Consider the following 15400-nt stretch of genomic DNA (forward strand, 5'->3'; position numbering starts at 1 on the left):
TTCTTTAGCCCAAACGAGTCTCTTCTGCTTGTTGCCTGTCCTTAGCAGTGGTTTCCTAGCAGCTATTTTACCATGAAGGCCTGCTGCACAAAGTCTCCTCTTAACAGTTGTTGTAGAGATGTGTCTGCTGCTAGAAATCTGTGTGGCATTGACCTGGTCTCTAAATCTGAGCTGCTGTTAACCTGCGATTTCTGAGGCTGGTGACTCGAATAAACTTATCCTCAGAAGCAGAGGTGACTCTTGGTCTTTCTTTCCTGGGGCAGTCCTCATGGGAGCCAGTTTCTTTGTAGCGCTTGATGGTTTTTGCATCTGCACTTGGGGACACTTTCAAAGCTTTTCCAATTTTTCGGACTGACTGACCTTCATTTCTTAAAGTAATGATGGCCATTCGTTTTTTTCTTTACTTAGCTGCTTTTCTCTTGCAATAATACAAATTCTAACAGTCTATTCAGTAGGACTATCAGCTGTGTATCCACCAGACTCCTGCACAACACAACTGATGGTCCCAACCCCATTTATAAGGCAAGAAATCCCACTTATTAAACCTGACAGGGCACACCTGTGAAGTGAAAACCATTCCCGGTAACTACCTCTGGAAGCTCATCAAGAGAATGCCAAGAGTGTGTAAAGCAGTCATTAAAGCAAAAGGTGGCTACTTTGAAGAACCTAGAATATAAGGCTGGGTTCCCATTGCGTTATGGGACCGCGTTAAACGGACAGCGTTGCACGGCGAAATTAACGCCGTGCAACGCGGCCGTTAACGCGCCCATTCACGCTAATGGGAACGCGCTTCACTAGCGCGTGCCATGTTCGGCACGCGCTAGCGACGCACCGGTGATTCCTGGCGCGCCGCGGACGCTGCTTGCAGCGTCCGAGGCGCGCCCGCGGTCCGTTCCCCGCTCTCGCAGATCGGGGATCTGCGAGAGCGGGGACGTTACCGCGACCCCGACCGCAGCCCCATAGAAAACATTGCGTTAGCGCAATCCGCTAGCGCTAAACGGATTGCACTAAACGCAATGTGACCCTAGCCTAAGACATAATTTCAGGTGTTTCAAACTTTTTTGTTAAGTATGTAATTCCACATGTGTTAATTCAGAGTTTTGATGCCTTCAGTGTGAATGTACAATTTTCATAGTCATGAAAATACAGAAAAGTCATTAAATGAGAAGGTGTGTCCAAACTTTTGGTCTGTACTGTGTGTATATATATATAGAGAGAGAGAGAGAGAGAGAGAGAGAGAGAGAAACGACCCTGGTATTGGGGGCAGTAGTGGTGTCACCATCAGCCCTGAGTGGTCCTGGCACTGGGGGGGGGCACTAGTGGTGTCACCAGCGGCCCTGTGTTGTTCTGGGGGGGCAATAGTGTCACCAGCGGCCCTGTGTGGTCCTGACACTGGGGGGGGGGCAATAGTGGGGTCACCAGTGGCCCTGCGTGGTCCTGACACTGGAGGGGCAATAGTGGTGTAACCAGCGGCCCTGCGTGGTTCCAGATCTGGGGGGCAATAGTGGTGCCACCAGCGGCCCTGCGTGGTTCCGACACGTGGGGGGGGGCAATAATGGTGACACCAGAGGCCCTGTGTGGTTCCGACACTGGGGGGGGGCAATAGTGGTGACACCAGCGACCCTGCGTGGTTCCGACACTGGGGGGGCAATAGTGTTACCAGCGGCCCTGCGTGGTTCCGACACTGGGGGGGGCAATAGTGGTGACACCAAGGGCCCTGCGTGGTTCCGACACTGGGGGGGCAATAATGGTGACACCAGCGACCCTGCGTGGTTCCGACACTGGGGGGGGGGCAATAGTGGTGTCACCAGTGGCCCTGCATGGTTCTGAAACTGGGGGGGCAATAGTGGTGTCACCAGCAGCCCTGCGTGGTTACGACACTTGGGGGGGGGGGCAATAGTGGTGACACCAGCGGCCCTGCGTGGTCCTGGCACTGGGGGGGGCAATAGTGGTGACACCAGCCGCCCTGCATGGCCCTGACACTGGGGGGCAATAGTGGTGTCACCAGCGGCCCTGTGTGGTCCTGACACGGGGGGGGGGGCAATAGTGGTATCACCAGCGGCCCTACGTGGTCCTGACACTGGAGGAGCAATAGTGGTGTCACCAGTGGCCCTGCGTGGTTCCAGCTCTGGGGGAGTGGGGGGGGCAATAGTGGTGTCACAAGCGGCCCTGTGTGGTTCCGACACGTGGGGAGGCAATAATGGTGACACCGGTAGCCCTGTGTGGTTCCGACACTGGGGGGGGGGGGCAATAGTGGTGACATCAGCGGCCCTGCGTGGTTCCGACACTGGGGGGGCAATAGTGGTATCACCACCGGCCCTGCGTGGTCCCGACACTGGGGGGGGGCAATAGTGGTGACACCCACGGCCCTGCATGGTCCTGACACTGGGGGGGGGGGGGCAATAGTGGTGTCACCAGCGGCCCTGCGTGGTTCCGAAACTGAGGGGGGGCAATAGTGGTGACACCAGCCGCCCTGCATGGCCCTGACACTGGGGGGCAATAGTGGTGACACCAGCTGCCCTGCGTGGTTCTGACACTGGGGGGGCAATAGTGGTGACACCAATGGCCCTGCGTGGTTCCGACACTGGGGGGGGGGGGCAATAGTGGTGACACCAGCGGCCCGGCGTGGTTCCGACACTGAGGGGGGGGGAATAGTGGTGACACCCACAGCCCTGCGTGGTCCTGACACTGGGGGGGGGGGCAATAGTGGTATCACCAGTGGCCCTGCGTGGTTCTGAAACTGGGGGTGGGGGGGGGCAATAGTGGTGTCACCAGCGGCCCTGCGTGGTCCTGGCACTGGGGGGGGGGGCAATAGTGGTGACACCAGCGGCCCAGCGTGGTTCTGACACTGGGGGGGCAATAGTGGTGTCACCAGTGGCCCTGCGTGGTCCTGGCACTGGGGGGGGGGCAATAGTGGTGACACCAGCGGCCCAGCGTGGTTCTGACACTGGGGGGGGGCAATAGTGGTGACACCAGTGGCCCAGAGTGGTCCTGGCACTGGGGGGGCAATAGTGGTGACACCAGCGGCCCTGCGTGGTTCTGACACTGGGGGGGGGCAATAGTGGTGACACCAGCGGCCCAGCATGGTTCTGACACTGGGGGGGCAATAGTGGTGACACCAGTGGCCCTGCGTGGCCCTGACACTGGGGGGGCAATAGTGGTGACACCAGCGGCCCTGCGTGGTTCTGACACTGGGGGGGGGGGGGCAATAGTGGTGACACCAGTGGCCCAGAGTGGTCCTGGCACTGGGGGGGCAATAGTGGTGACACCAGCGGCCCTGCATGGGTCTGACACTAGGGGGGCAATAGTGGTGACACCAGCGGCCCTGCATGGGTCTGACACTAGGGGGGCAATAGTGGTGACACCAGCGGCCCAGCGTGGTTCTGACACTGGGGGGGCAATAGTGGTGACACCAGTGGCCCTGGCACTGGGGGGGGGGCAAAAGTGGTGTCACCAGCGGCCCTGCGTGGTCCTGACACTGGAGGGTCAATAGTGGTGTCACCAGAGGCCCACTGTGGTTCTAGCACTGGGGGGAGGCAATAATGGTGTCACCAGCGGCCCTGGCACTGGGGGGGGGGGAGGCAATAGTGATGACACCAGCGGCCCTGCGTGGTACTGGCACTGGGGGGGCAATAGTGGTGTCACCAGCGGCCATGCGTGGTCCTGGCACTGGGGGGTTAATAGTGGTGACACCAGTGGCCCTGGCACTGGGGGGGGGGGCAAAAGTGGTGTCACCAGCGGCCCTGCGTGGTCCTGACACTGGAGGGTCAATAGTGGTGTCACCAGCGGCCCTGCGTGGTACTGGCACTGGGGGGAGGCAATAGTGATGACACCAGCGGCCCTGCGTGGTACTGGCACTGGGGGGGCAATAGTGGTGTCACCAGCGGCCCTGCGTGGTACTGGCACTGGGGGGGCAATAGTGGTGTCACCAGCGGCCATGCGTGGTCCTGGCACTGGGGGGGGGGGGGGGGGGGCAATAGCGATGACACCAGCGACCTTGTGTGGTTCTGGCACTGGGGGCATAATGGCGTCACCAGCAGTAATGCGTATTTCTGGCACTAGGGGCAGTGTTGGATGTCAGCGGCTCCTGCACCAGCGGCCACATAGCTGGGAAGAGGCAGACACGCCCACCAGTGACGTCACCGCAGAAGACTTTCTTGGTCGCGCTCCGGTGACGTCACTTACGTGCGCGCGTCCCTGAAGTAACATGGCGGCTTCTGCACTGCTCGGAGGATACCTCAGCCGGTCGCTGCGGTTGTGGAGCCGAACCGGGGCTGTCATATCAGTGAGGAGCCTGAGCGGTGAGTCTGACGTCACCACTAAACAGCCTGATGTCATATGTAGCTTTTAAAGATTTTTTTTTTTTCTTTAAACCAGAGCTGTGATACCCACGTGGTGCCGCGACCACTGTGTCCTCTAATGTCCTCCCCGGGAAGACAGTGGGATAAGGCTTCACCTGCGGGCCCACCCGGCCCAGCGCCCGAGAGGGTCACATGACCGGAGCTGGATCATCTTGAATCACACAACTTTCTTGTTCACGTCACCATGACAATACATCTCCTGCCTACACTATATGCTGGGGGTGATCGTCATGGCTTCTCTATGGGGAGACGAGCGTTAGCTGGACGCTGCTTATCTGCCCTGAGACTCCAAGGATTGGGCATATTGAAATCCAATATGCTCAATCCTTATTTTTTTCTTTTCTTCTTGTATTCTCTAAAGTCAGAAAGCGATCGATGGACATTAACTCATGAGGCCTCCTTAAAGGGGTTATTCCCATATTCGTACGTGTGAGTCCATAAGACGGGCGATTCTCAGGGCGTGAGGACGTAGTGAACGTGGGGTGCTTTGTGTAAGGGAGAGAACAAGGCTCTCTGCAATAAAAGGGTCACAGCGCAATGTCACAGAGGACGCCGGTCCTGTATAGGAGGACGACCGCAGGCCGTCTGTGTGCGATCGGCAAACATTGCATCACCCGCTGACCCCGGGCAGGACAAGATCAAGGGCGTAATCACCTAGTGAGTGGCACGTGGCCCCCTGATCATTTTCAGTTTTATACATTTACCTTTAAAGGGATTGCCCATGATTTAAAGGGATCATCTCTTAAATGGGTCATACTGCAAAGTTCTTGTAATAACAGGCAACTTTACAACTTAACATTTTCAGGAACAGAGAGATTTTTAATGTTATAGTTTCCAACCTGTTGCCTAGGTTACCGGCCACCGCTGCAGTCTGGTAGCAGAGATCTGTTTTCTATGCGAGGAGCGCTGTGAATAAAAGGGCTTTTATGTAGAGGTTGTAAGTGGTGTTTAGAAGCTGCTTCGTTCCCTGTGTGCTCCAAACTGTCGGTTGTCAACAGCGCAGCGTTCTCCCCCCGGCAAACAGGAAGTCGGGAGGCAGAGGAGCAGCGCGCTCCTGAAGACAGAAGATCATACAAGCCTTTAAAAGTGACCTCCCCTTTAAAGGAGTTGGAAAAAAGCGCCGCTCTTGTCCCTGGCTGTATGTGGTATTGCAGCTGTTTTCTGAAATACTGCAGCCAAGAGAGGCGCTATTTCTAGATCTTTTCTCATTTTGGTCAACCCTTTATTCGTAAGCTCTGCGGTGTTTGTCTCTGCCAATTTGTGTTGGAGCTCCTCCGTGTTCTGTCGGTTGGAGGTATCCGTGTAATCGGTGGAGGTCCCAGTACACATAGTTCCGACTGGAATAGACAGAACAGAAGTCACCTGAGGTGTGGATGTAGGACATAAGGTTGCTGATGCTAAAGGGATCTGTTGTTTTTTGTTTGTTTCAGGTTGTGTCTCCAGGTACCAGCCGTCTCCCTGGCATTCAGTGCCCACCTCCAGGAAGAGCCTCCCCACACTGAGTAGTGTAACGTACCGGAGATACACCACACAGACCGCGGAGAACAAGGAGGAAGAGCCTGCGCTGCACACAATCATCTCCGACACTGAGAGCGTACAGGGTGAGTGCTCGGCTGTCACCGTCTCCATTATAGGTCTATGCATCACTGGGCTCCAGTATGTCCTGACAGCACGCTGGGTGTTGTATCATGCAGATGCATCTGTTACATCAGAAATCTGCTTCTTATTGCAGAACTACAATGCCCAGAATGCCCTGACAGCCCTGTGAGAGTTGGAGCATGCATAATAATTTGTAGGCCTGTTATCCCCAATCTGTGGCTTTTATATGCAATCATTTATAGGAATCCAAGCTTTAGACCCACCGTTCCTGAGAATGAAGGGGATGCAGCACCGATCCAATGCTACTGATGCTTCACTGTGTCCCATTGTACAGCAGGTGGAGGCCGGGATGTTATTATGAAGGGACCACAGTGCTAAACCAGCCCTTCATTCTCAGGATAGGTGGTGGTCCCAGAGGTCGGACCCCCACCGATTTCCAAATATTATGACTTTATAAAATGGAAAGGCAAGGGTGGGATTCAAGATAACCCTTCTAACTGGTTACTTGCCTTACTTGAGGGTTCTCAGATCCAAGTTTTATAAATGTTTCCACGACTTTTCGATAATCCAGAACTTCCAATAATCCTGGAACCTGTAATATTGTGTTAAAGTAAGATGGCTTCACAGATCATCTGTGCATGTCTCGCAGGTGTTGCCTCGAAGCACGAATTTCAGGCTGAGACGAAGAAGCTCCTGGACATTGTCGCTCGCTCATTATACTCGGAAAAAGAGGTGAGAACGGCCATTTATATGTATTGTCTTTATTGATCAGCAAACAGATGGGAAAGACACATCTGTAAACCAGAGAGGTGACAGCCGCCTCGGCAATGGAGAAATGTGGCTTCAGATGAGCTCGGTCTATTGTTGATCTATGTCTGACGCCGTGTGTCACCAGGTGTTCATCCGGGAACTGATCTCAAACGGTAGCGATGCCCTGGAGAAGCTGCGGCACAAGCTCCTGTCTCAGGGGACCAGCCTGCCGGAAATGGAGATCCACCTGCACACAGATAGCGAGAAGGGCACGGTCACCATCCAGGTAAGGAGTCCATCACTATCTCCCTCCTATTAAATACCCCCCTGGGACTCCCATTGATAAGCGGTGTAAATGATGAATCAAGATCTGGGATGTGACATGACCGCCGCTTACCTAGCTCCGTCCTCTCCCGCGCTGGTGATGGAAGCGGTTAACACAAGTGCAGGTGCGGTCATCAAAACCTCTTGCATCTGCACCGGCTCTGAATAAGACGGAGGGTATTGGGGGGGGTGACCAGGCGTGTACCACGTGTCCCTAACTGTGACATCATTCCTGTAGGACACCGGAGTGGGGATGACGCAGGAGGAGCTGATCTCTAATCTGGGCACCATCGCACGGTCGGGATCCAAGGTAATCCTGCAGACCAGGTCGTTTTCGGGCTCTTCGTACCCACCGGCTCTTCTGTGATTTGCTTTGCTTTTCCCGTAGGCCTTTCTAGACGCCCTGCAGAACCAGGCTGACAGCTCCGGAAAGATCATAGGTCAGTTCGGTGTCGGTTTCTACTCCGCGTTTATGGTGGCTGACAAAGTGGTCGTCTACTCTCAGGCTTCAGAGCCCGGCAGCCCCGGATATTGCTGGACGTCTGATGGGTCAGTACAGAATTGAGAACGCTCTGACCATCCTTTATGTGCACCAACTTATACTATAGCGCTGTATAATACTCCGTGGGTATGGTTTCGGATTCACAAAAACTTGCTTCTTTCCACTGTAGATCTGGAGTCTTTGAGTTGGCAGAGGCCGGTGGTGTGAGGCCGGGGACGAAAGTTATCATTTATCTTAAAGATGACTGTAAGGAGTTCGCCAGTGAGGACAGAGTAAGAGGTGAGTCCTGACAGATTTTCTGCCAATACATCCTATGTCCGGTGCAGGTGTGCACAGCGGGCTCAGGAGCTGAGCCTGCACAATATAAGGCAGGCAGCACCTGCTTCCAACAGCAGCGATCGGAGCCAGCTCAAATTGCTGCCAATTAACCACTTAAATGCTGCATTTAAGTAGCATTTGCTGACTCTGACCTAAATTTACATCAGTCAGGGTGCGGCTGTATGGAGCAATCGCCGATCGCTGCCGTTTAACCTCTTAGATTCTGCTGTCAATCACTAGCAGGGGCATTTAAATGGCCTGTTTCCCAATTCTCATGCATCAAATCCCATCGGCGTCCCTGTGACTCTAAGGGTACGTTCACACAAGACTTTTTTGCTGCGTATTTTTGCTGCGTTTTTTTATGCTAATTTTCAGCTGCTTTTTACAGTACCAGCAAAGCCTATGAGAATTCAGAAATCTCATGCACACAATTGGTTTTTTGTTTGATCAGTATTTTGTGCTTTGCTGCGTTTTTTTGACATAGAGCATGTCACTTCTTTCAGCGTTTTTGCATTGACTTGAATGGGTGTGGAAAAAAACGCAGGTATCATTATTTGCTGCGTTTTTGCTGCTTAAAATCCAAGGACATTAGCTTGGAAAAAGAGGAAAAAAAACGCACCAAATTCGCACCTAAATTAGCATAAAAAAACGCAGCAAAAATACGCAGCAAAAAAGTCCTGTGTGAACTTACCCATTAGCCGGAGATCAATGGGTTCCTGTGGCTGCTGTTGGTCCATCTGGATGCCATGTTGGGTTTCCTATGAAATATATAGTATAAGCAATAAACACTGCAGAATCACCGGCGCCCCCCCCCCCCCCCCCAAAAAAAAAAAAGTTAAAGAAAATAAATGGTTAAAAAGCTCAATTTTCCCAATTCAAAAATACAAAAAATGAATAAAGATGAAATAAAAAAACTTTATTTTTAGTTTTATCTCGTCCGATCTATAAATATATAGAATTATTTGAAATCTGTTAAACACCCCCAAGAAGAAGAATAAAGTCAAGATGCTGGAAATCTTCTGCACAAAAGCGCAAACATTTCTTCTGATGTTTCAGAGGTGGTGACGAAATACAGCAACTTTGTCAGCTTCCCCCTGTACCTTAACGGAAAGAGGATCAACACCCTGCAGGTAGGAGGCGAACCCTCCGCTCCCCCGTATTCGAGATTCCTCGCCCCTCTCTGACTTTCTATAGGGTCTCTCTTCAGGCTCTCTGGATGATGGACCCCAAAGAGATCGGAGAATGGCAGCACGAGGAGTTCTACCGGTTTATAGCCCAGGCGTATGATAAACCGCGCTACATGCTTCACTACAAGGCAGACGCCCCTCTGAATATTCGGAGCATCTTCTATGTGCCGGAGATGGTGAGCCGTCCATGGCCTGATGCAATGATGGATGGCCATGGCTGGGGGTTGGTGCGTAGATGGGAGTAGTGCGCGCCGGCCGCTGCTCGCTGTAATGGATGCGGTGTGATCTTTCATGCAGAAACCTTCTATGTTTGACGTCAGCCGGGAGCTGGGGTCCAGCGTGGCCCTGTACAGCCGCAAGGTCCTCATCCAGACCAAGGCCACGGACGTCCTGCCCAAGTGGCTGCGCTTCCTGCGAGGTGAGCACTCCATACATGCTCGCCTCCATTTCTCACATCCAACTTTTACAGTCCGTGTATAGACTACCATGTGCGGACCGGCCGCGGGTCTCCTAACCGAGACACAAACATATATGAGGCTGCTGAATTTGGGTCAGGAGACCCGTGGCCTGAGTTGTATGTAACTGGCTTTAAGAGGTTTTCAATATTTGGGGACATTTATTTTTTTTTATTATTATTCTTACTTAAAAGTTTGCATTTGGGGCTAAAAATCATTCTTACAACTGGGTTTCATTAAACATATTACATCGTCTGGGATGCACTGGCTGCAGAATGAGTTAACTGAGAATCCGTCAGAGAGCTCTGACTTCTGACAAGGAAGTTTGTAACTCTAAGGCTGTCGTCACACTATCAGTATTTGGTCAGTATTTTACATCAGTATTTGTAGCCAAAACCAGGAGTGGAACAAATAGAGGAAAAGTATAATAGAAACATATGCACCACTTCTGTATTTATCACCCACTCCTGGTTTTGGCTTCCAAATACTGATGTAAAATACTGACCAAATACTGCGAGTGTGACTGCAGCCTCACCTGTCCTTTTTCTCAGCTGCTTTATGACAACATCAAAGTTTAATGTGCAGGAAAGAAAAAGAATCTGTAAAGGCTAAACAGTTGAACATTTTTGATGAAACCCGATGGCAATTTTTTTTTAACTCCAAATACATTAATGTAAATTGGAAAAAAAAATTATTCCCAAAGATGCTACACCAGCACAGGGATGTTGATAAACTACAGCTCCCATCATACCCTGACTCTAACAGTTCTGTGTTTCTGCTCTCTGCAGGGGTTGTTGACAGCGAGGATATTCCCTTGAATCTCAGCAGAGAATTGCTGCAGGAAAGTTCCCTCATAAGGTGAGAAATATCTGATAGCCGGATTTTACACGAGTCGGCCGGATGCGCATCATCCATCCCACCCATCGGCCCACCTGTCACATGATCACGGGATGCCAATGGGTGTCATTACAGAATGCAGAAGACCCCTGTGCCTGTCAAATAAGAGGTGCTAAAAAAAACCAAAACAAACTGAACAGATGAGTCAGAAGCTCTCCCATTGAACCATCAGAACAAGCTTACTTACAGATTCTCAGTTAACTCATTCTGCAGCTAGTCATCAAAAACGCAACGCAGGCAAACGGTGCAGAATTCTTAATGAAACCAAATCAAATTGAAAAAAAAAATGTTTTTAGATAAATATATGTTCATTTGGGGAAAAAAAACCTTCAGAGATGGATAACCGCCATTTTAAAAAAACTTTTATGCATGCATTTGGACCTAAAAAATAATTTTTTGCAATTGGGTTTTCAACAATAATTCTGCAGCATGAGCCTTTTATAACCTCTGGATTGCACTGTTTATTTCTCCCTGCAGAGTAAGTTAGCTGAGAATCTGTCAGCGAGCTCTTCTGATGGTCTGAAGGGAAGTTCGTAACACTATTATCTGTCTTTTTTGAGCTCCTTTCAGCTGATTTATGGCCTCAGACCACAATAAAATTGAATGTGCAGGAAAACAAGGAACCTGTATAAAAACAAAATGGTGCAACATTTTTAATGCAACCCAATTGCAAAAATGTTTTTTAAGCCTCAAATACATGCATTTAGTGAAAAAAAAATTTAAATAAAATCCCTGATAGTAGCCAACCCTGTTTTAAGTATACCTCGTGGTATCGGGTTGAAGTCTGTGAATGATGAAAACCTCTATTAAATGAGTACATAAGAGCAAAGTGAAAAAACTTGCTGCGCCAGTTTCACTGTATCTACTTGCACAGGAACCTGCAGTAAGTAAGGGGTGGCCGCAGTACTACATGGCCCCATCATTCTCCGGATCCCAGATTTTGGATCATAAGATGATGGTAAAGCCTAGCGATGAAGATCAGGATGCAGAATCTGGAATTAGGCCATGTTCACATATTGCGCTTTTCTTGTTTTTTTTTTTTTCCCCTGCGTTTTTATGCAAATTAAAAGCCGCTTTTTACAGTACCAGCAAAAGCTATGAGATTTCAGAAATCTCATGCAGACATTTAACTTTTTTTTCCCCTGATTTAAATTGGACTTTTAAATTGGCATTTTTGAGAATTGCAGGACGTCATTTCTTTTTATTCCTCATCCATAGAAGGCAACAAATAAGTGAAAAAAAGCAGCAAAACCGCTGCTGTCAGTTTCGATGAAAAAGAAAACGCAACTACAGCAGGATGTGAAAGCCATTTTTTTTGTGATTTTTTCCGAAGTTTAAACCATAATGTCTTGGTGTCCTCAAGTGAGCATGGATGTTAGTATTAGGCTAAGTGCACACGTTGCGGAATTGCCGCGGAAATTTCCCCGGGAATTCCGCAACTCCTGCCACGGGTATATCGCATGCGTATTCCCGCTAAACACTAGCGTTTTGCAAGCATAATTAGCTTGCAGAATGCTAGCGTTTTCCAAGCGATCTGTAGCATCGCTTGGAAAACTGATTGACAGGTTGGTCACACTTGTCAAACATAGTGTTTGACAAGTGTGACCAACTTTTTACTATTGATGCTGCCTATGCAGCATCAATAGTAAAAAGATCTAATGTTAAAAATTATTTAAAAAAATGGTTATTCTCACCTTCCGAAGTCACCCGATCTCCTCAGCGGTGCACGTGGCGGCTGGGATGCTGTGTGCGAAGGACCTGGGATGATGTCACGTGACCGCGACGTTAACCCAGGTCCTTCGCACACAGTATCCCTGGGAACGGAAGCCACCGCGTGCACCGCTGAGAGGCGGGAAGACTGCCGGGGACGCCGGAAGGTGAGTATATCACTATTTTTTAATTTTATTTCTCTTTTTTTAACAATTATATGGTGCCCAGTCCATGAAGAAATCCTCATTGTGTCTTTCATCCTTCACTGGAGATAACCTAGAGGAGTTGTTCCCATCTTGTGGCTCTCCTCTGGTTGCAAAACTACAACTCCTATCATGACCTGATAGTTGGTTGCTCTCATGGCATGATGGGAGTTGTAGTTCTGCAGCTACTGGAGATCCACGGGTGGGGGAACACTGTCCTAGGTCAAGTTTCCCAATGCTGTCCGTATCTGGCTCCTGCGCTCGGCTGTGCTGTCTGTGATCATTCAGGACTTGGGCTTGATAAATGAGTATTGTTTTAATTCTCTTTTTGGTCAGGAAACTACGCGATGTGCTGCAGAGACGGCTCATCAGATTTTTCCTCGACCAAAGCAAGAAGGATGCCGAGAAATACAAGAAATTCTTTGAGGACTACGGGCTTTTCATTCGAGAAGGGATTGTGACCACCCAAGAGCAGGATGTGAAGGTGCGGGGGTCTCGTGTGTGCAGCGCAGTCACGGCAAAGCATCAGGAGCTGCTGACATCCGGGTCGATCTTGCAGTGCTCCTTGTTGGGTTTTTGACCGTTCGTCTTAAGGTTTCCGTGTGTTGGTTACGCGACTTTCCCATCCATCATTACAGGAAGACATTGGGAAACTGCTGCGTTTTGAGTCGTCCTCCCTGCCAGCAGGAGAACAGACCAGCCTTGCCGAGTATGCCACTCGCATGCCAGCGGGATCCCGCAACATCTACTACTTGTGCGCACCCAATCGCCACCTTGCGGAGCACAGCCCTTACTATGAGGCCATGAAACAGAAGCAGACAGAGGTGCTGCTCATGTTCCCCCCATTTTGTATACTCTTCTGCGCCCCTTTTCTCACCCTGACCTCCCCGTCTGCTTTGTCTCGCCAGGTCCTCTTCTGCTACGAGCAGTTTGATGAGCTCACACTGCTGCACCTACGGGAGTTTGAGAAGAAGAAGCTGATCTCGGTGGAGACGGACATCGTGGTCGATCATTACAAGGAGGAGAAGTTTGAGGACAGCCGCGCAGGTAGCCGTCATTTGATTTCGGGCCGGTCGGGGTGAGGAGATGACTTTGGGCACTTACAGAGTCTCTTGTCTCCTTCAGCTTCTGATAAACTGGGCGAGAAGGAGTCCGAGGATCTCATGGCTTGGATGAGGAACGGTTTGGGGACTCGAGTGACCAATATCAAGGTACGTGCACACCCCAGGTATAGGAAGTCTTCTTTATAGCCTTCACGGGATTATTAGTACTTTTCTTCATGCAGGTCACACCGCGTCTAGACACTCACCCGGCCATGATTACTGTGTTGGAGATGGGGGCGGCCAGACATTTCCTGCGCACACAGCAGCTTGCCAAAACAAATGAAGAACGAGCTCAGCTCCTGCAGCCCACCCTGGAGATCAACACTGGGTGGGTGTCAACATTCAGAAGACCTAACAGACAGTAGTTGACTAATCGGACCCGCCCTTGGTGCTCAGGTTTTGGGAGGGCCATGGTAGTGCTGGCTTTGCGACAGGTCAACCACTCCATCCGACGCTCGGCATTGTGCTGCAAGCAGCTGCGCGGCCATGAAGCTCCCGGCGGGGCGCAGTGTTTGTGCTGATGGTAATACCAGAGGAGGACTGGACTGCAGTTTTGGGGTCATCAGAGTGTTAGTGACTTTTCTGCCCTCCTCATTCCGTGCCTCACTCTGTAACATTATGCGGTCTCCCCTTCATGGCTGGGTTGCTGCGCTTCCTTCCCCTTCTCAATAATATCACTCACAGGTGATGGGGGAAGATTTAGGAGGGAATAAATGTCATGGTCGGACTTATTGCATCGGTGGCTCCTATTAGGATCACGCTGGTATCAGTGAGCTCCAAACCACAGCCGTTGTGTCACATTTGAGTAAAGGCAGACACCGGGGGGAGGGGCCGGAGGTTATACACCGGGGGGAGGGGCCGGAGGTTATACACCGGGGGGAGGGGCCGGAGGTTATACACCGGGGGGAGGGGCCGGAGGTTATACACCGGGGGGAGGGGCCGGAGGTTATACACCGGGGGGAGGGGCCGGAGGTTATACACCGGGGGGAGGGGCCGGAGGTTATACACCGGGGGGAGGGGCCGGAGGTTATACACCAGGAAAAATTTAAGAAACTTGACGGTTGATGCATTTCGAGCTACACTAGTTGTTAGCCATGATTATGAGCTAGTGTAGCTCAAAACGCGTCGACCGTTATGTTTTTTTAATTTTTACTTTTCTCATGTTTAAAATCTACTAATAAATGAGAAATAATCCGTGCCTGTGATTTCTGTTTGACCCCCTTGTCCTGACATTATTCTAGGCATCCTCTTATTAAGAAACTTGGGCAGCTGAAGGACACAGACCAAGATCTGGCCAAATTACTTCTCGATCAAGTAAGACACAAGCTGTAGCCGTAGTGGAGCGCTATACGCGGCACAGACACTGATTCCTCGCACTTTTATTCTCTATGGGTTTATAAACCTAAGCACAGATATATTTTGCAGGGCATTAATAAATTGCATAAGTAATGGCGCCCTAATATATCATCCTATGTTCCCATGTGGAAGCTGGAGTGAGCAGTGATGACCAATGTGATCAGGCACTGATGGCACATCATGGCTGCCGGGTGTAGTGCCAACCCCCCTGATATGTAAAATTGTTATACACAGATCTATGAGAACGCCATGATCGCCGCCGGGCTGAACGACGACCCCCGGCCCATGGTAGGGCGTCTCAATGAGTTGTTAACAAAAGCCCTGGAGAAGCATTGATCACGTCCACCATCATCATCCTCCTGTAAGATCTGCAGCCCGGAGCGATGGACCACACACTCTGGACGCAAAGAAGCGTTGTGGGATCCTAGACCAGCTGTATCCGTCTGACACAGCCGCCATGTTTCCTATGGAAAGAGACCGAAAATATATAATCTAGATGTATTTATTGGACAGTCCCCACACCCCGAGCCCAGGATTCCCCAGTGTTCAGCCGTGGAGTAACGCTCCTTCATTGTTGTAAATGTTACACGTCTAACCAAGAGATATTAAAGATGTCACTGATTTGTATAAAGTCA

At 50.6% G+C, this 15400-nt stretch overlaps 1 protein-coding gene across 1 annotated transcript; it reads left to right on the plus strand.

The window, feature by feature from the left end:
- The first annotated feature begins 4175 nt into the window (after window positions 1-4175).
- On the plus strand, window positions 4176-15400 carry TRAP1 (TNF receptor associated protein 1). The gene is made up of 18 exons (XM_069734476.1): window positions 4176-4301; window positions 5792-5962; window positions 6610-6692; window positions 6856-6996; window positions 7273-7344; window positions 7423-7583; window positions 7706-7815; window positions 8911-8984; window positions 9062-9217; window positions 9339-9459; window positions 10285-10354; window positions 12643-12790; window positions 12945-13130; window positions 13215-13353; window positions 13432-13517; window positions 13592-13737; window positions 14651-14723; window positions 15000-15400. The coding sequence occupies exons 1-18, from the start codon at window positions 4208-4210 to the stop codon at window positions 15099-15101; spliced, it is 2133 nt and encodes a 710-aa protein (XP_069590577.1). The 5' UTR covers window positions 4176-4207; the 3' UTR covers window positions 15102-15400.

The sequence above is a fragment of the Ranitomeya imitator genome, chromosome 7, assembly GCF_032444005.1.
Source record: "Ranitomeya imitator isolate aRanImi1 chromosome 7, aRanImi1.pri, whole genome shotgun sequence".
Taxonomy (NCBI): domain Eukaryota; kingdom Metazoa; phylum Chordata; class Amphibia; order Anura; family Dendrobatidae; genus Ranitomeya; species Ranitomeya imitator.